Source organism: Camelus bactrianus, chromosome 26, assembly GCF_048773025.1.
Source record: "Camelus bactrianus isolate YW-2024 breed Bactrian camel chromosome 26, ASM4877302v1, whole genome shotgun sequence".
Lineage (NCBI taxonomy): Eukaryota > Metazoa > Chordata > Mammalia > Artiodactyla > Camelidae > Camelus > Camelus bactrianus.
The window spans coordinates 29,771,846-29,791,906 of record NC_133564.1 but is presented as its reverse complement, the minus strand read 5'-3'; the positions used below and the strand labels follow the sequence as shown (position 1 = coordinate 29,791,906).

The following is a 20,061-nucleotide window of genomic DNA, read 5'->3' as shown; positions in this document are numbered from 1 at the left end:
TGTTTTTGAGAAATGGAATATCTCCAAAGTGAAACAGTGGATTCCACATCGGATGTAAGTGATTCAATTATCTGTTGTAGTGGCTGATGTGTATAAACACTAAAGGGTCATCTCCGTATCTAACCTTAGACTCACCGAACTTTAGAATTCTGAGCTCCATCTGCCTTTAACAGGGAAGACACCAGTCGAAGGGAAAGAATCTGAATATTCGTTCTTTGGCCAAAACTTTTTAAACTTGTTTTAGAGGAAAAGACATGGTTATTGAGTTGGTTTTCTTTACTTTATGATGGATGAGCCAGGTCAAAGTAGGCAAACTGGTCAATATAGTTTATTTCAGCATTTTCTAAAGTTTTAAATATAATCACATAAACATTTCAAAAAGTGCAAAATATTAGAAAGCTAATCAGTGCTGTTACTCTTTCCATGCAGACAGTCTCATGTGTGTGATAAGCAACACCAGTTCTGTGGCTGGGAATATGTAGAAAACGGTACTACTGGAGTTTAAGAATAGGCTTGGTCAAGAGTCCGCACGTGACCCGGCTGAAGTAGTGCAAACAACAAACAACGGGAGAATTTAAGTCAAGCTTCTTACTCTGTAATACGCAGCCACGACGCTACCCCAGGTGGACAGACAAAGCTCTTTTACAGTCACCTGCCCCTCCCCCCCAGGACAGAAACGCTTCGTACAAACTGGTGCATCCAGCCCTCCAGGGGGCGCTGCTCAGCTTTGGTTACAGGAACTCACTCTTGCTTGTCCTTTGGTTCCCTCTTAAATAGTACTTACTCTGTTAATATGGAGAGTAAGTTTAAATTTGAAGACAATTTGATGAAAGCTTCCCCTTTAATATACACTGGATGCTCCTTAAGTTTCAGTAACCCTTCAAACTCAGTTTATATAGTAAGGGAATAGTGCCCCACATGTCTGAAACTGCTCGCTGGCTGAGGCGGCGTGAGTCCAGCCGCCGGTGGCCCAGGAAGGGCCAGAGGCTCCAACCTACACCCCAGCCTTACCTCTAGGGGGACAGTAACCCCCCCTTTGCTTGTCTCTCCAGAAAGGGATGAAGACCACCGCTGTCGAAGGGATGGCTTACGTGGATGTTAAACGCCAGGGCTTTGGACATTATAATATATTCATAAGAAAGTTACAAGACACACAGCTCACCTGCCTGTGCCACTGTGTACGCGGGGCCTGCGGGAACCTGAGGGGACTGGGAAGGACGCTCACAAAGAGAACAGCAAAGGCAACAAGAAGCTGTGACCAGTGACAAAACAGCCCCCCACAGCGGTGAGAAGATGCCTCAGGAATAGCTGGTCTCCACTCTCCCGCCTCACCTGACCCTGCAACAGCCGTTCCCAGCCCCAGGGACGCAGCCAGACCGACCTGCTCCACCGCCTCTGCCTGTGCCGGGAGCCTGTGCGGGAGGCATGCGGGACTGCGGGTGACTGAGGCGGCGTGGCGTACACAGGGTGTTCTTAAAGGGGACGCCGCGCTACCTTCGCCCTGACAGACGCGGCAGGTGATCTGCACAAACTACTTCACCATCAATGCTCCGCTAGAAGGTTTTATTCAAAACCTAAGCAGTCTGTCTGGGCTGTGTAATTTCATCAGCTTTTATAACTTTACCCTCAACTTAATACCTAAGTCAGACTCCAGCTGGAGGCTCCCAGTGTGAAGTATGATATAAAAGAGCAGGCCTAGGATATATGATATCTTTGCTTTGTAAAGATGCACCTGATGTGAACTGAACTGTCCACTTTAGACACTGCGAGCAGCTCAAACAGCTATAAAAACAATGAACAGCCTCCGGGATTCCTAGCAATCAGTCAGCTGCAGAGAGTAAACAATCTTCACAAGTTTTAGTCTTTCTTCATACAGTTCTCGGAGGAAAGAAAAGCTGGCTCAGAGACTGCCCACCTGTCTTCCCATGGTCCCTCAGTCTCGGCCTTCAAACGCACAGAACACCCGTGAGACGAGCAGACCCCAGATGTCTTCTGAAGCTTAAGAGTCCACTTCCAGATAAGAATATTTTCTAAAGATAAGCAACAATTTCCCAGAAAAATTTCTACCCAACCCAAATCAAACTCAAAACAGACTTTATATTATCATCTCAAGTAGTAAGCAGTAACGTGTGGTACCTAAACACCATCAAAGAATTAAAGATGCAGACCACCCCCAGCTACGAGGAAAGGATGGCAAGAGTCCATGTGAAGCAGTGTGAGAAGGCGGAGGGGGCTCCCCTTGCTGCCCTCGCCCTCTCGGGAAGGAAGGTTCTCCAAGGACCCCAGAGGTGTAAGTGGCAGGTAACATGCAGGCAATGGCGTGGCTGAGGAGAGGAGAAGTGCAGCAGTGAAGAGGTGGGCTTTCTGGGGAAGGACGCCTCAGAGTCCATCTAGGGGAGAGGGGGGGAGAGGGGTCAGCACCAGAAGGCGACCGGAGAGAACGCCGGAGTCTGACACACACACTTTCTAGTTACGCATCTAAAAGGCCGAGCGTGTAAATCCCACGATGGGCTGTTATTAAAGCTGTTGACTGTTGCCATGGTAACTCTCAGAGGCTCAGAACTAGTAAGATTCTGAGGGTCACTGGACCAAGTCGCTAGCAAAACAAATCCACTGACCCTTCTCTAAGTGGGCCATTTTACTTCCTTCCCCTGAACTCTAACCAGGCTCCCTCTAAAAGGAATTGTAACACAGATCTCGGTGACGGCAACAAAAAGTATATTTATAAAGGGCTGGAGGTTCCACAGTTCCTTCTCAAGCGTTAATATGCACGAACCATGCTGCGTACACGACACTGGAAAACTCACATCAAGCAGCCGTGGGTGGTTCATTTTTACTGTAAAGGCTGATCGAGGAAGATACCCTGGGTTTGGTAGATTTCTTTGAGGACCAGCAATACTGTATCTTCAGACTCCCTGGAAAGGAAAAAAAGGCAGCAGAAGGAAAGAAATAATAAAGATCAGAGAGGAAATAAACAGGGACCAAAAAAAAAAAAAAAGCAGAAAAGATCAATGAAACCAAGAGACAATTTTTTGAAAAGACAAACTGAGAAACGTTTCACCAGGTTCACCAAGAAGAAAAGAGAGAGGACCCAAACAAACAGAATAAGGGGTGAGACAGGAGAAACAGCCAACACCCCAGATACAAAAAAATCTTAAGAACACTATGAATTACTGTATGCCAACAAACTGGACAGTTTAGAGGAAACAAACACCTAGAAACATAAGAACCACCAAGACTAAATCAAGAAGAAACAACTGGAACAGACCAGTCACTAGTAGTGAAACTTGTAATTTTAAAAACTCCCAGCAAACAAAAGTTCAGGACCAGATAGCTTCACAGGGGAATTCTACCAAACATTCAAAGAAGATTTAATACCTATTCTTCTCAAACTATTCCAAAAAAATTGAAGAGGATGGAATAGTCCCAAATTCATCCTACAAGGCCACCATTACCCTGATAACCAAAACTAGACAGAGACATTACAAAAAATTTCATCTCTGATGAACAGAGATGCAAAAGTCCTCAACAAAATATTAGCAAACCAAAAGTACACCCATGTCCTTTCCCTTGGTGAGAATGTAAATTGGTGCAGCCACTATGGAAAACAGTATGGAGGCTCCTCAAAAAACTAAAAATAGAATTACTCTATGAGCCAGCAATTCCACTTCTGTGTATATACCCGAGAAAAATGAAAACACTAATTTGAAAAGACACATGCACCCCAGTGTTCACAGCAGCACTGTTCACAATAGCCAGGACATGGAAGCAACCCAGGTGTCCATCAACAGGCAAATGAATAAAGATGTGAGAGACACACACATATATACACAATGGAATACTACTCAGCCATTAAAAATAATGAAATTCTGCCATTTGCAGCAACATGGATAGACCTAGAGATTATTATGCTGAGTGAAGTAAATCAAAGAAAGGCAAATACTATATGGAATCACTTATATGTAGAATCTTAAAAATAAACTAGTGAATATAACAAAACAGAAACAGACTCACAGAACAAACTAGTGGTTATCAGTGGAGAAAGGGAACAGGGGAGGGGCAAGATAGGGGTATGGGATTAAGAGAGAGAAACTACTATGTATAAAATGGATAAGCAACAGGATATATGGTACAGCACGGGGAATTATCGCCATTATTTTGTAATAACGAACTAAATAAATCATGATATATTCACAGTGGAACACCATGCTGCTAGAAAGGATGAAGAGACTCTCTCTACATGACAGGCAGAAAAACCCAAGACATACTGAAAGGAAAAGGAAGGTACAGAACAATTCCTGAAACAAACTATCTGTGTTTGTTAAAGGAAAGAAACAGTATAACCCACTCCCTCACACCTGTATTATGTCCGCGTAAAGCAGACCCCTGGAAACCAGTTTAGGAGATGCAGTTAGTTGCGTATGGGGAGGGAACTACTTAGCAGGAACAAAATGTAACAGAGGCTTTTCGTCATTTGTCTTTCTTTGAAGTTTGAGCCACATGAATGTATTGCCCATTCAAACTTTTAAAGAACGCCTTTTTCAAACATCTACAGGTCACATCAGGAGAGATCATTCTTAGCATTATTTCGGCCCCTTACAGAAAGCGCTTTTATTGACTTGCACATGGACTTCATGTCATGGCCTCTGCTGTATTTATTATACACGGAGAAAATATTGATTATATCAAATAATCCCTTTATCAGAATTCAATAGAAAAATTCAAGTCCTCTCAGGACTATAAAGCATCCATTTTTTGAGCACTTATCCTTGACCCAACTTATTTTCCTAGCTTTATTTCCTTTAGTTCAACTTCTTCAGTGATTAAGTTCTGTTATGCTATAAATCATGAATTTCAGTAAGTACCATTAGTCCATCCCATAATCCATCAGGTAATTAATTATATTTATGAATAATTAATTCTGATGAGTAAGTTCTGGGGATCTAATGTACAGCACGGTGACTACAGTTAACCATACTGTATTCTATACTGGAAAGTTGCTGAGAGTGGATCTTAAATGTCCTCACCACACACACGCACACACACACACACACAAAGGTGATAATGCGACGTGATACTGTGATCATCATTTCATAATATATACGTGTATCAAACATCACATTTGTACACCTTAAAATTACACAATGTTGTATGTCAACTATATCTCAAATCTGGGGAAAAAAACATTTAAACATTAAGACAAAACAAGTCTGATCTAGCTATTATAAATACTTTCAAATGAGTTTCTTAAAATAATTTTAGTGACAGGAACGTCTTTGTTCCAGCTCATCCGTATGTACCCGTCCTGTCCCACTAATGGCCAGAGGACACACTTTCAAGGCTAAGCTAACTGAACTCATGGTTGCTGGCACCGTTGGCCCCATGCTCTACCCAACTGCAAAATAAAACGTGTTTACACCACATTTCTTTAAATGACAAGACTATTTTCTAATTGAGTTAAGAAATCATTGTAACCCCGCATGTACACTGGCCTGTCCTTTTCTACATCTATCAAGTATCTGTGAAACAATTAGAACAAAAAATCCTCTAGAAACAAAAACAAACAACACTTACCAGTAGCACAGATGGCTTTGTAAAGCAAATAAATACTCATTAAAACTTTCAATGGGCTTCTCCTGGAGCACGTAGTCAATGCGCTGGCCTCCGTTCAGCATCCCCACGTTAATGGGGGGGGCGTCTTCTTTCCCTGCCGCAGGGCTCTCCTCTGTGCTAACATCTGGATAGGGAGGAACTATAATAAGAACCCAAAAGCTTCCAGCCTCACCTGCCCTCAGACTCCACGTTTACCGCAGGATGAGCTCTGCTCAGCTCTCTCCTACCTCCCAGTCCCCTTAAAGCTTCTCCTCAAGTCCCACTGACTTTATCCAGTCCCTCTTTTATTTTCCTGCACCTCTGATAGCTAATTCATTTACCTTTGATTTGTCAACTAAAGCAAGCAGGGTTAGCACTCTTCAGGCAGTAGAAAATGAAAGCAAAAGGATGCAGTATTAACTGCAAAATTGAAAGGAGAGGAGAGCATCCTAGCTGGTCCCCTCCCAGGGAAATAAAACTGACCCATGAACACAGACAGTCCCCTGTAAAAGCAAGGTTCCCACAGTGTAAGCTCTTAGCATCACCCCCGTAGCTCCCAAGTGGGGAGTGTTTTAAAGCCTTGTTACTAGATGCTCAGCTTCTCAACATTTTTCTCACAAATAATGTTTTCCCATAATTTGTGGCTATAAGATGATAAAAAGTGCCAGCAGAGCTGAAGGCCCAACAGGACTCACAGGATTGGTCCCATACAACAGAAAGGGAACAGTAAGGAGACCCTGGGCGAACACGAGCCACCCACCACGGAGTCCCTCTTATCTGGCCTGCTGCAGGAACCCCACGTGTACACTGTCACTGACCACTAGGCTTCTCTGAACCTGACTCAGGTTCTGCTTCAGTTTCTTCTGCAGTTTCTGAAGCCTGTAAGGCAGGGTAGGGGGCTCTGGTGAAAGACTTCCAGGCCATCCGCAGTGAGCCGAGCAGGTTGTTCTTCAGGTCCATGCTCATCCTGGTCAGGCCCTCTCTCAGTTCTGAAACACACGTGAATTAAGAAGGTTGTATGTGGGAACACAGCTAAACGCAGCTAGACAGAGCAGGTGAGGTCCAGCCAGGCTGCACTGACCAGAAGGTGGCGAATTACCAGGCTCTGCACTCACGACTCACCTAAGTGCATCCGCTTCCTGCCTTTATGGTGCGGGATCAGCATTGGCTCAAACTCCACTCCTGGGACCACCATGGGTTCAATCCTATAGGCCACAGGGTCAAACTACGTAGGAAAAACAATACTACGTGTACCTCTCCTGAAGACAGGCAGCCACAGGCTCAGGAACTGCGTGCCGGGCAAGAATAACTATCAGCTCATTTTTTTAAAATGTACAGTTCTGCCCCATTGCTTTCAGATTCATGCTCTTATAAACTGTCCCATTAGTACAGAAGCGTATAGAAAAAAGTAATTCAACACAAAAGACTGTCATATGCTCTTTACCAATAAGCCCTAAGAATTCAGGCAAAACCACAAGATCTATCTAATGCTTACAGGGTGATAAATATTGAAGAAACCTTTGCATGTTGGAAATTTATAGTTGGGGTCAATTCTCTTTAGTCCTCGGACAGTAAGGAACATTCCAATGGGAGATCCAAAGGCAAAGAATATTTCTGGTTTATAGATGAGTCGGGGGTATTCTACAGACACCTGGAAAGAGGAAATAAAAAGTTTCTCTCATTAATAACAAACGTTCCATGTATTCTTACCATAGCAATGGCAAACAATAAAATGACCAAAGAGAATCAGTACTGTTACCTGCCCGATGCCAACATCCAGATGCTGATCATTTCCAGCAGTACCACTGCAGAACTCCGACTCTTTGGAAAGGTTAGACATGTTCGCCCCTGAAGCTGACTGCAGGGTCAGTCTATTAATACCCTAAAGAAGTAAAAAATAGTTTTGTGGAGTGGCTATGTAGTAAAAATACCCAAAGAATTACACAGTTTTCTACTGGTTTGAAAGGATGCTTGGGAAGGTTTTGAATGATAGCCAACAACTCTTAAGAAGAATCTCTCAGAAAACAAGATAAAGCTGATGGCAACAAAAGTTGCCTTAAATTATGAAGTGACACTCCTGCGAGCACTAAAGTGACGGAAGCCGTACACAGGCATGTGGGCAGCAGCGGAAGCTCCAGGCAGCCGTCCTGGGAGGGACAGCAGCAGAGCGCAGGGGCACTGAGCGCTGCGCCCTTCTCACCCAGGCAAGCAGTCTGCCCCTCTGGGCCTTAAATAAGAACAGAGCAACCTGCCGGAAAGGTGGAAAAGAATTCACTACTAGGATCTGGAAAGGAATTCAGTGGCCAAAAGTACCGAATGCAGAAGCACTGTTACGACATGGACAAACCCTGAAATCACTATGCTAAGTGAAAGAAGCCAGTCACAAAAGGCCACGTGCTGTATGATTCCATCTATGTGAAATGTCCAGAATAAGAAAATACATGAAGTTAGAAAACAGATCAGTGAGTCCCAGGAGGGAGAAAGGGAGCGTGACTGCTTGTGAACACGGCGTTTCTTTTTGGGGAGACAGAAGTGCTGCGGAATTACACAGTAGTCATGGCTAGACCGCTCTGTGAATATACTGAAGCCCACTGAATTATCTGCTTTGAAAGGGTGAATTTCAATGGTATGTGATGTGAACTGTATTTCAAAAAAGCAGTTACAAAACAAGCAAAAAAAGGGGAAAAACTGAATGGCAGCAGTCCAGGGAGACAGGACTTCTGAAGCTAATTACATTTTGTTTAATATAAATAAAGGAAATGTGTTTAATTTCTAAAAAGAGAGCCAAAGATCAGGAAAAACTGCATAGCTCCCTAAACACCTCACAAAGCACAAGGGTACAAGGGTGTCAACACCTGTTTAACCCTACAAGCTATAGTAAGCACGTACCATTGAATTTTTTCTGGTCCTGAAGTAGTTTAGTATCTTCTTTCTTGGTCCTAAGGGAATTCCCATTTCCTGAAGATCTCTGTCTGTACATAAAGCCTAGGCATAGAAAATCAAATGTCTTTCTTATTTCTAGGCAAAATAAAATCAATGAAATGTCCAGCTCTCTGGGAGGAATAAGGCCTAAGTTGTTCTTTGCTTTACATGACAAGGGCTCCCTAGTGGTACGACATCATTGACAACTTTGAGAAGGGAAGACTATTTTATTCATAAAGGAGCCTAAAGAAGAGTAAAAAATATTAGTATCAAGTATCAATGCTGTAGTGACAGATATTATTATAAAGAAAACCTACAGAAGTGAGTATCTAAGTTCATGACAGAAAAACCCTCCATGATTTCCAAGCTCCTTAGATGTCACGCTCCTGAGGACAGTTGTATGCCTGCCCCCGGACACAAGCAGAAAGAACGCAGAGCAAACACACAGCATGAAACAGACCGACAACTGAGATGTCAGCGCAAGTGCCGGCCCTGGATGGGGAAGTCTCCCTTCACCCTCGCAGACTAGGTCAGCTCATCCCATTACAGCTCTGAAACCTCTGTGCACTTAGAACGCATCATGTGTTTGGTTATTTAACATGTGTCTTTTCCACTAAACATCACGAGGTTATCACCATTCTACCTTAATTCACTGCTTGGTATGGTCTGCCTGATCACAGCAGGCATTTACTAAACACCTGTTAAATGGACTAATGTATCACAAACATGGGGGAAAAAAAGTACATCAGAAGTGGCAAAAAACAAACAAACAAAAGCAAATATCCACAGCAGAGCTCTGGAAAGTGTAACAGAAAATAAAAGTTGGAAAAGCTAGTGGTCATTTATTCCTGCTTTCGTGTTTTCAGAGCTCGGCTGTGTTTAGTCTTTGCTCTATTTCCACGGCAATATGGCTCCTCTGAACTCTGAACTCCCACAAAGCAAAGATCACTTTATATGATAAAAAAAAAAAAACCAAACATGTAAGTAATGCTAAAGAACATTACTGATGATAAAGTATTCATGACTAAACGCTTCTGAAGAGCTGACTCTTAACAAGCAGTAGGGTGAAGATAAGCAATAAAAATGCTGAAAATGGTACAGCGTAAAGTTTTCAAAGATTATTTTTACCAGAGCTTCCTTATCTACTTTCTCCTTCTCAAAGATACTGAAGAATTCAGACAGTTGAAGTTTCTTCAGATCCTCCTCTAATGTCAGTGTGTCTCCGTGATCCATGACAATATCCGGCGAATCCTAAAAGTTAAATTGTAAAGCTCATGTTCTCTACATTCATTTGCATTCCCTTCATGAATACTACTTTGCAATAAAGAGATGTACTATATAAGATTTCCACGTAGAGATGTATCTTAACTTTAAATGAACTGTAATTTATACATAATATAAATTAAGAGGTTATTGATATGTAAGTTCTTATAACATCAGTTGAAACCTAATGTTTTAAATAAATGAATGAGTGAGTGAATGATTATCCAAGTATTCTTCATCATCATTAACAAAGCATTTCCTGAGCTCTTTATTAGGGAAACAATGTTTAAGGACTGTTTTCAAACAGAATTTCTATAAATTATATCAATTTCTATCCAATTCATTCTTCATTTCCTCATATGCAAATTTTATTTCAACCGAATGATTCTAAAATTCTAATATACGATCATTAGTGTATATTTATAGTGAAAAATAAGAGACTGATAATTATTTTAGAATGTGGCAAATATTTGCAGAAGCGTATTACTGTCTTCTATAATCCAAGAATGACAGAGGTAATTACAAGTATGTTAAAAGTAGAATAAATATAAATTTAATATTATGGTATTAGACAAAGTAAAACAAAATATAAGCCTAAAATCTAAAAATCCTTATAAGAAATTCTACAGAGAATATATCTGAACATTGAAGTTACCTTTTTACTGTCGGTGTCCCCCAAAGAATCCTTCTGATTTGTTAGGATATCAAACAATATAAGCGAACCTACAAGTAAAATAGAAGGGACACTCCAAAGCATCAGCACAAATAGCTGTCTTTTACATAAAAAAGCAATAAGCCAATTGCCCAGGGAGCAAAATCTACGAAGCAGGGAGTCTTTCCAACCCACCACTGCCGCCCTTCCAACTCCTTCATCACAGACCCGTTCTACACCACCGAATCTGCTACTGACGAAAGACACTGTACTTCAGAAATGGGTGTCCTTAAATGTGACAGTCCTCTCTGGTCACAGAGAATCCGTTTGTTACCTAAACTGTGACCAGCAATGGATACACCTCCTTTGAAATCAGGATTCCTCTGCAGAAAAAGTTTATATATTCGGTTCATTTCAGAAGCAACCGTGTCCACAATAGTCTGACAGTAGGTGGGGCTGTTGTAGAAGAAGACATCCAGAATTGTGTCATTGGTGAAGTGCCGAAGGCGGTTGATGCTGGGCAAGGTTATTCGCTGCAGATCTCTGCAAAAAGGAAAGGTATGGAAAGCAGAAAACCTAAGTACAAGCCGTGACCTCCTCTAAGTCATCCAGCTCAGATACTTAAAGATACAAAAGATACCTATCAATTTATAGAAAATACAGAGGACAGAAGGACACGTTTAAAGAAGCCAAAGGGATGTGATCAGCAAAATCAGAGTGTGAGAAACTACAAGACAAACAGCCCAGTTTCTTCAGTACAAAAATTGCAAGAAAATTAAGATGGAAATCAAGAAATTAAGAGAGACTTATGGATGGACCTGCAGATTGTCACACCAAGTAAAGTAAGCCAGAAAGAAATTGTACTTACATGTACAATCAAAAAAAAAAAAAAAAAAAAAGACAGAAATGAACTTATTTACAAAACAGAAACAGACTCACAGACACAGAAAACAAAATTAAGGTTACTGGGGGGAAAAGAGGGTGGGGAGGGATAAACTGGGAGCTTGGGATTTGCAGATATTAATTATTATATATAAAATAAACAGCAAAGTCCTGCTGTCTAGCACAGGGAATTATTCAATACCTTGTAATAACCTATAATGAAAAAGAATATGAAAAGGAATATATATATATATATGTTTAACTGAATCACTATGCTGTATGCCAGAAATTAACACAACATTGTAAATTAACTATACTTCAATAAATAAAAAAAGAGACTTAATAGACATATCAACTAATTGCGATTCATGGACCTTATTTGGAACCCAGTTTAAAATATGTGTGTGCATTTGTGTATGTGCATGTATATGTATGAATGTGTTTATATAAATCATTTATTAGACAATTGGAAATTTGAACATTATATATTTGCTGATATTAAGAATTTTTTTAGGTGTGATAATAGCATTATTGGTTATATTTTTTAATCCTTTAAGATATACAAACATTTACAGATGAAATGGATGAAATGATGTGATATGTAAGATTTTATTCAAAAATAAAACGATGGCAGGATGGGCAGTATACAGGAGTGTGAAGAAATGGATGGGGTAGAACTGGCCACGTGCTGAGGCTTATTAGGGCTGGGCAATCAAAGTCAGTATATGAAGATTCATTACATATATTATTTGGATACAAAATTCTCTATAATAAACAATTTTTTAAAAAGACAAAAGATACAAGAGGCTTTTCCTAGAATTCTTAGCATTAAGGTGTTCTAAATCACAAGTCAAGTGATAAGTGGATCAGCTCCCTCTCTCAATGCAGAATCAGCTCAGACAGGAAGGAATGTGAACTCCATATCTAGTAAAAGCACCACCACAGTGGAACCTTTGGCACATGGACTATGCTCAAATCACAGGGTACCAAGAACTGAGAGACACAGAGTCAGAACAGCATTTCCAAGACCAGCATGGAAATAATGCTGACTACTTCATTTTATCTACCAGAGAAGCACCTCCTAGTTCTATCCTAGAAGCTATGTTACGAACACACTTCTTCCTGGAGAGCCCACAGCTGGGTATCCTTAACATAAGGCAGCCTTCTCTGACGTTATCATAAAGTTTAGAAATGAAACTACTGGGCTTATAAACGTAAGAAAGCCATCACTTAAGTCACTGTATGAATTACATCTCAAGTTATAGATGCTACTAATTTCATGTTTGGGGATTTCCTTTTTTCCCCAAATTTGGACAAACATTATCTAAATATGATCACAGAAGGAAAACAAAATATTTTGCACATCTGGAGGTATGCTGGCTTTTGACATCCGAAAATGGAAATGCTTATACACTATGGGGAGAAAGCAATGTTTGGCTTTAGTGCTAAAGAAATAAAGCTGTAACAGTAAACACTAATGAGCCAGTAAAACATATTGGAAGAAGATACACACAGCTCTTTACTCCTAACTTGAGCTAAAGCAAGGGATTGGTCACCATTTAGTAATGTACCTTTAAGAAAAAAACAGAGAAGTACAAAAAGCTTTTAGTTGAACAAAATTTTAAATATACAACCAGCTATAGCAGAAATGTTCCTAAGCATATCGATCAGAAAACATACTAGAATCACAGTTAACAATTCAGTGGTGTAAGGCGTTACTCACACGTCCACACCAGTGGAATGCAAAGGACTGTGCCAGTTGACTGGGAGAAATTCTACCCTCCCAATCTGCTGATTTTCTTGGGCTTTCTTAAAATGCGTCTGTAGCAGGTTCAAAGAAACACTGCGAAAATCATTAACTGGAAAAGAAAGTTATCTTATGCATCAACAGTGAAGCAGTGAATTCTCAGAATTAGGATGCAACAGATCATGTAATTATACTGCGTCTATCTACATTTGCTTAGAGCACCTATTGACTTGCGTCAAAAATAGAGTGGTATTCAGGAAAAATTAACAGTGCATATAGGAAAAGATGTTCTTTCAATATAGAACTTGCTTTTATTATACAAAACATTTCATCAAAAAAATGCTGACTTCAGAAGTTCTACTGTGTCATGGGAACTGTTTCAATTAAAAAAAAATCAAGTGACTACATCAAGTGGCCTTGCAGTCAGATTCCCATCCTACTTTTCCCGTTCTTATAAACAACCATCACCCAGTAATTTAGACTAAAAAGAAATACACTGCTGTTTGAAATCCCTATTACGTCAATCTTAACCTTCTAGAAGGTTTATGCTTAGAAGCATTAGCCATTAGGGTCGGACTCCCAAATTGGGGCAGTTAGACTATGAATACTAAGAAGTTTTAGAAGACACTATCTTTCAAAATAAAGCTATACTAATGACCTAAATATTCCAATTAGAATATCGAAAGGTTTATCACAGTATCAATTACAAAAATGACTAAAGTTTCTGTTACTCATTTAAACTATCTTTGTGGTTATATATTTATGATTCCCTTTAAACTTGGAATGGTTAGAAACAGGACCATCATATAATAAAATCATTTTATAAGGCTTAAGGATTTGTTCACTCAAGAATTATTAGTTAAGAGAATAAACCTATTAGCCTAGAGAATTTACTAGCACTTTAGGTCTAAGCTGGGAAGCTTTACCACCTTGCCACCTGTCTTCAGCTCTCCAAATCTCATTACGCAGCTAAGGCAACAGACTAAAGGCAATACTTTATCTCAGCTCCCAGGAGCACTTGTAGTCCCCCTGAATGATTTAATCTTAGGTGCTCTGCAAACCTACCACACTGTACAATGCTCCGAAAGCGGAGATCACAAGCTGGTCCAATCCCGTGGACTACAAAAACCAAGTGATCTATTTGTAAAGGTTCCCCTACAAATGAATTTACAAAGAAAAATTAGTCTATGTAATTAGTCACGTATGCTAAAATCAAATTCACAATGAATAGGTTATAGAGATGGGCCAGTTAAAATATGAGCAGATAATTTAAAGGACACAAATAGTCCCACATTTAGCTACTTAGTAAAAATATAGTAATTTTATTTTATTTTTAATTTATCTTGAAATAAGTCCATGAAAAAAACATTTCAGCTTTTTAACTTTTATTTTGAAGTAGCTGCAATCTTGCAGAAAACTTGAAAGAACAGTGCAGAAACTCTCCTGTACTTTTTACAGACCCAACACTAGCACATTTACCTCATTATCCTACGTGTATGCATATTCACCTTTATTTTTCTCAGCCATCAGGGAGCAGGTGGCATACATACATCGTCAGACTGTACTCATCACACCTCTTTAACCCTTTAATATTTTAATGTGTATTTCCTAAGAATACTCTCTTACATAACCACAGTGCAGTTACCAAATTCAGGCAGTCTAACATCGACAGAATACTTTTACCTAACATCCCATTTTTATCAGCCGTACCAATAACGTCTGGTGTGTATTTGAAGCCTGAAATTTTAAACTCATCTTTTTAAATTACAGTAAGTCTAACAGTTTGTCTAAGACACAAGCCATCTCCTATGTAAGATAAAAGGAATTTTATAATCCACTGAAATGAATTATAAAACCAACCATAAATGACCCTAGCAATTGATGACTATCAAGGTCCTACTGAAAAACAGTTTTCCCTAGTTGAAAACCTTCAAGGACAGGAATGACTGGAATAAATTAATAATCAAGCAAGTGGAATCAACCTTCTTAGAAATAGGACTAAATCAGTTCATTTGTACTTTACTGAATCATACTGCCAAATTTTATTTACCCCACCATATACTTAGCAACTTTAAAAGAGATTTTTATACCTATTAAGATTCTTAGTAGATGAAGTAATGCTAATCTTCTAAGCCCTTTTGATTAAAGTCATTTTAAAGCCCTGAGGTAATCTAAAGCCGTAATAAAAGGCCACAAGTCAAGTCACAAGCATGTAAGTATATCAGAAGATAACAAAATGAATGATTAACATTACCGCAATGAATGTCAACAGAGATGTTCTCAACCCCTCTCTTCACTGTTCTTGGTCGACCCTGCTCAGTGGGTGTTGAACCCCACTCATCAGACCCTGCAACTGGCTGGTAATGCACCATAAGCTTAAATAAAAAAAGATCAGAGCAGTAAACATAAGCTGCATTAAAGACATCTCTGCACATGGAGGGGTAGGAACAGATCTTTCAAAACATAAAACATAGTCAAGTCTCAACTGGAGTTTTCATATGCAGCTCCTACAGCTTGAAATACATACATACATCGTCAGAAATGAGAATCCTGAAAACACATCAGGCTAATGTACGCTTTAAATCTCTTACTATTTTATTTGTCAATTATAACTCAATAAGGCTAAGAAAGAAAAAAGAAAATACGTCAGCCTAACGGATCTTTCAACAACAAGCTACACAAGGAGGACACGCCCACACAACATCTCAGTGATTTTCTTAACCTGTGGTGGCACAGTTTTCCCTTAAGAAAATTTATGTAAGAACTGGCCCAGCAAATAACTGTACTGGCTACCTTTTAAGTTTCCAGTTGTGACTGCAACATAAAAACTGCCAAAGGTTATCCTAAGTAGAATCCCCAGGAAAAAGAAACCAATTAAGTTCCCCTTAGTAATGCAATTAACCTTTAACCTGGACATTAAAGAGATGAAATTTGCTTTACCTTTGGATTGTGTAATATAATAATTTCTCTGTTGGGAGACTCCAGTTTCTTTTTCCATTCATCCAGAGTTACAGCAAGCATATAAGTTTCCTTAAAAGAAAACACATTTCATTAGATTTCTCTAATAGCTTTTCTATTAAAACTGAGCTTCTTCACAGGAATAATGCTAGATAAACAATTACAATAAGAATATCCTACTCCAGTGGGGGACAGTATATAGCTCAGTGGCAGAGCGCATACTTAGCATGCTCGAGATCATGGGTTCAATCCCCAGTCCCTCCATTAAAGAAAGAAAGAAAGCTATTTACCACCTCCCCAACCTTTTCCCCAAAAAACACAAAAAAAATTATTAGAGAACATCTTACTCCAATTTATCAATTTTAATTCTTTTAAAATTACAAAAGATACTAGTATAAAACAAAGAAAACCTAATCACCCCTACTTGTATCATCTAGACTGGGGATAATCACTGTACACAATTTGATATATTCCTTTCAATAATAGTAATGCATGCACATTTTCCATAATTAAGACTATGTTACATATAGCTCTTTTTCTTGATTTATCAAATTTATTTTAAAATCCTTTTAAAATTACAATGATAACATAGTATAGGACAGAGGAAAAAAATTACTACCAATTCCATCAGATCTAGACTAGACATAATCATTATTCACATTTTGATTTATTTCTTTCAATAATATTAATGTCCTATTCCAATTTAAATCAAGTTTCAGAATGTTTTCAGAGCAAGAAAAATAAAAGGAAAAAGAAAAGCCTGTGATCATAGCTTAAATGTTAACAACGATCACCATTAGGAAAAAATTTTTTAACTCAGAGGCGTAATAGTTTCCATAGTATTTCAAAATCTCAAATCTCCTTTATCCTGAAACAAACTTGCAGAAAGAAACTGTGATGCAAACAGAACCAAACTTTTTCTGGAAATTTCACAAAATAAGTCCCAAGAGGAAGGAAAGACTATTAAATGAAGAAAAAAATGAGGAAAATGAGTAAAAAACAGTCAAAGAAATACCTCTAATACTTGGCTGAAGCTCTCCGAATATGGAACATACTTATTATCTTTGTCTCCCTTGTAAAACCAGGTACATCGTCTCACTTCTGATGCTAGCTCATCCCAGTACACAGCGTACCGCATCCTCTCCCCCAGATGAACATCATATCTGCCGCCATCAGTGGGGACCACTCTCCCATTACAATCTTTTCCTGTCAAGGATTGGAAAGGAAAAGAAGTACATTGTATAGCAAAAAAACAGCCCCAAAATACAATTCTGAGTTATACTCTAAATGATGAAACACATGAATGATCAGTTTCTTCTTGGTTACACTACTTTATAAACCATCAAAATCATTCATGGTTTTAATGAAACATGAAAAAAATTCCCAAACACTGTTTTGTTCGTTTTCCGAGGAGAGACAGTAGTCCCTTAAAAAAAAGAAGTAAATAAGAAAGCTTTTATGAATTTTTTGCTTAAGGGACCAAAAGGTAAATCGATGACCATGACCATCACGATGATAAAGCAGTAATCAGCATCAGCCTTGTTTCATAAAAGAAGAAAAACAAGTGAAAAATCAAAGAATTCATTCTTTTGCCATGTGACACCGGCCCCCATCACACTCTTTATAAACAAAAACTGAAACGTAAGGTAGAATGTAAGAAACATTATTGGATAAGTAGGCAGAAATTACAACAGATACTGTTTTTAAAATACAGACCAAATTCTTGAATGTTATAAATTGGCTGAACAGTAACTCAGAGCTTCTATATAAAAATGCTTTAGGCGACAACTAGAAAAAACTCTAAAATTTATTTTAAATAGCACTCATTATAAGGACCGTTATAGTTTGGGAGAGATTGACAGTAAGTCCTTGCCTATTACAGGTCATCATTTCATCCTACCAGAGCTATATGCCTCTTCCAGTTGCTGTGAATCCTCAGAATTGAAAGGAATCCATGTCTCCTTAGAATCTATTATCTTACAGTAAAACCAATGAGGAGAAACTGGTTCGTACAAACTGCCAGCATCCATGTCTATTAGCTCAAAGGAACTACATGAGTTTGGTGATGGAGATGGATCTGACTGGGACAACTGTTCCTGGAGTGATTCCACTGATGACATTTCTTTCTCTAAAAGACAAAAGAAAACTATCAGAAAAAAATGTTTTTCCTTCTGTTAACAGTGTAATTGTTCACACACACCAAACTGGTCACTTTAAGGAGTCGTTTCTGAAAACAAAGAAGTCTAAGGGGGCTATACAACTTAAAATTAAAATAAAATAACAGCTGGATTTTCGGGGGATGGAAGAGAGGCTTAAAAATGCTTTTTATTGTTAGACCAACTGCTTTGCAATGATCTCCAATTCTCTCAGAAAACTGCATGGTTTCAATCAAACAAAACCAGACAGACTCACAAGAAACACGTGGTCGAAATTTTGATTGCAAAAAAAACGTTTTACCCCAATTTCCAATCCAAGTCTAGTGCCAAAGGCAAAAATATTTACTCCAACTAAATGTCTTATTAACGCCTGGTTTTAGGCTCCAGGCCCATCATTACACATTTACATGACAACTGGAATCTTGCAGTCTTGAAAATAAATGTATTCACTTAAGAACCAGTCACTTTTTATCGATCTTTGAAGGGTGCTTAATTAGAGACTAGGGTACAAATTCTGAAAACACGAACCATCGCTTGGGGCCACTGCGCGCACGCACGCACCCCCTCGCATCATCCAGTTGTCAGGTGAAAAGTTAACAAGTGACCTCAAAAGCCCCCTTCCATCACGGAAGACTCTGACCTGTGTTTCTATCCCCTTAACACTCGACAGAGACTAACACTGCAGACATCAAAGATGAACCCAGGCTCCTCCGAGGGGAAAGGGCAAGATCATCGCTGTCTCATCACCGGGGCGCAGCAGGACCGCAAACATCGGGCCTCCAGGACTCAGCGGAAGCTCTCCAGGCTTTCGCTACTTTATCTTCTTTCCCAGCACGAATTTTCCTCCGCCACCTTGCATGTCCCTTCTCCCCGCGACCCCGAGCCTTCTGCATCCCAACTCTGGGACCTCGCGGCTCGCGGACACGTCTCTTCGTCCGGCCTCCAGCCCCGCAGAGAGGAGCGGAGCCAGATGAAACGCGGTAAATTCCCGGTGCTTCTGGGCGCAATCGATAATAGAGGGGCCCTTCCCTGGAACCGGGGTCACTCCTACCCCGCCGGGGCTGTTCCTCCCAAACCCGCCCTTTCCTGCCCGGGGCAACGCGTCCTCCTCCGCCCTGGCATCTCCATCCCGCAGCGCCCCCAACCCTCCCCGCGGCCGGGCCCCTCGGCCCAGCCGCCGCCCCCAACGCGCCGTCCCGGACTCACCTGGAAGCCCCGCAGCCTTTCACGCTCTCCGGCCCTCGCAGAGAGGGGCACGACATGTCCCCGCGGAGGCCTTCCCCCCGAGCCCAGGCGGGGCGAAGCAGAGCAGGGCGGAGCTGCGGCCCCGCCGGGCTTGCGCCCAACTCGGGGCTCCACCGCGCTCCCGGCGGGCCGGGCTGCCGAGAGCAAAGGTGAGATGAAGGAAACCGGGGCGTGGAAGCGACGGCTGGGGCGCGGAGCCCGTAGGAGCCCTGGCAGGAAGTGTCGCGAGAGGTGGAGGGAATCGCGCGAGATGTGTTCCTCCGAGCAGGCCGGAGGCTGGAGCGCTGGGCGGACAGGTGGTGGTGCGGCATGCCCTCCGCGCAGAGCCGAAGTGCGGTATCTCGGTGTGAGGCCAGGGGTCATTAGAAGGCAGGGATGGGGAATGAGACCTTACAGGTGGGGAGCATTTCAAATTTCAGTGAAAGCAAGAATGTTTAAGATGAGCCAGCCCAGCCTCCTCACTTCATAGATGGGGAAACAGGCCTCCTGACCCCGTGGCTAACTCTACTGATGGGCGGGGATGGTGCAGGCATCCGCGAGGACGCGGGGAGGCCCACGGCCCTGGTGAGAAGTAGGACCGGGCGCTAGCAGCAGCTGCGTCTATCCAGACCTCCACTTTTGGGTGCTGATAACCGATACCGTTG

General features: G+C 40.8%; 1 protein-coding gene across 5 annotated transcripts; it reads right to left on the bottom strand.

The window, feature by feature from the left end:
- Positions 1-312: 312 nt before the first annotated feature.
- On the bottom strand, positions 313-19,667 carry DDHD2 (DDHD domain containing 2). 5 transcript variants are annotated; one of them, XM_074353615.1, is made up of 18 exons: positions 19,379-19,648; positions 17,917-18,144; positions 17,032-17,222; positions 15,999-16,088; positions 15,313-15,433; positions 14,124-14,213; positions 13,035-13,170; positions 10,764-10,972; positions 10,433-10,500; positions 9,643-9,765; positions 8,482-8,577; positions 7,352-7,474; positions 7,088-7,243; positions 6,715-6,817; positions 6,411-6,581; positions 5,575-5,737; positions 2,808-2,915; positions 313-2,390 (listed from the first exon to the last, which is right to left on the bottom strand). In XM_074353615.1, exons 2-17 carry the CDS (start codon positions 18,134-18,136, stop codon positions 2,834-2,836), a joined length of 2,142 nt encoding a protein of 713 aa, XP_074209716.1. In that variant the 5' UTR covers positions 18,137-18,144; positions 19,379-19,648; the 3' UTR covers positions 313-2,390; positions 2,808-2,833. The 5 variants fall into 5 exon arrangements, 4 of the variants coding, with proteins under 4 accessions (XP_074209716.1, XP_074209717.1, XP_074209715.1 ...); XM_074353616.1 differs by having other exon boundaries at positions 313-2,030; XM_074353614.1 differs by having other exon boundaries at positions 313-2,915.
- Between the last annotated feature and the right edge of the window lie 394 nt (positions 19,668-20,061).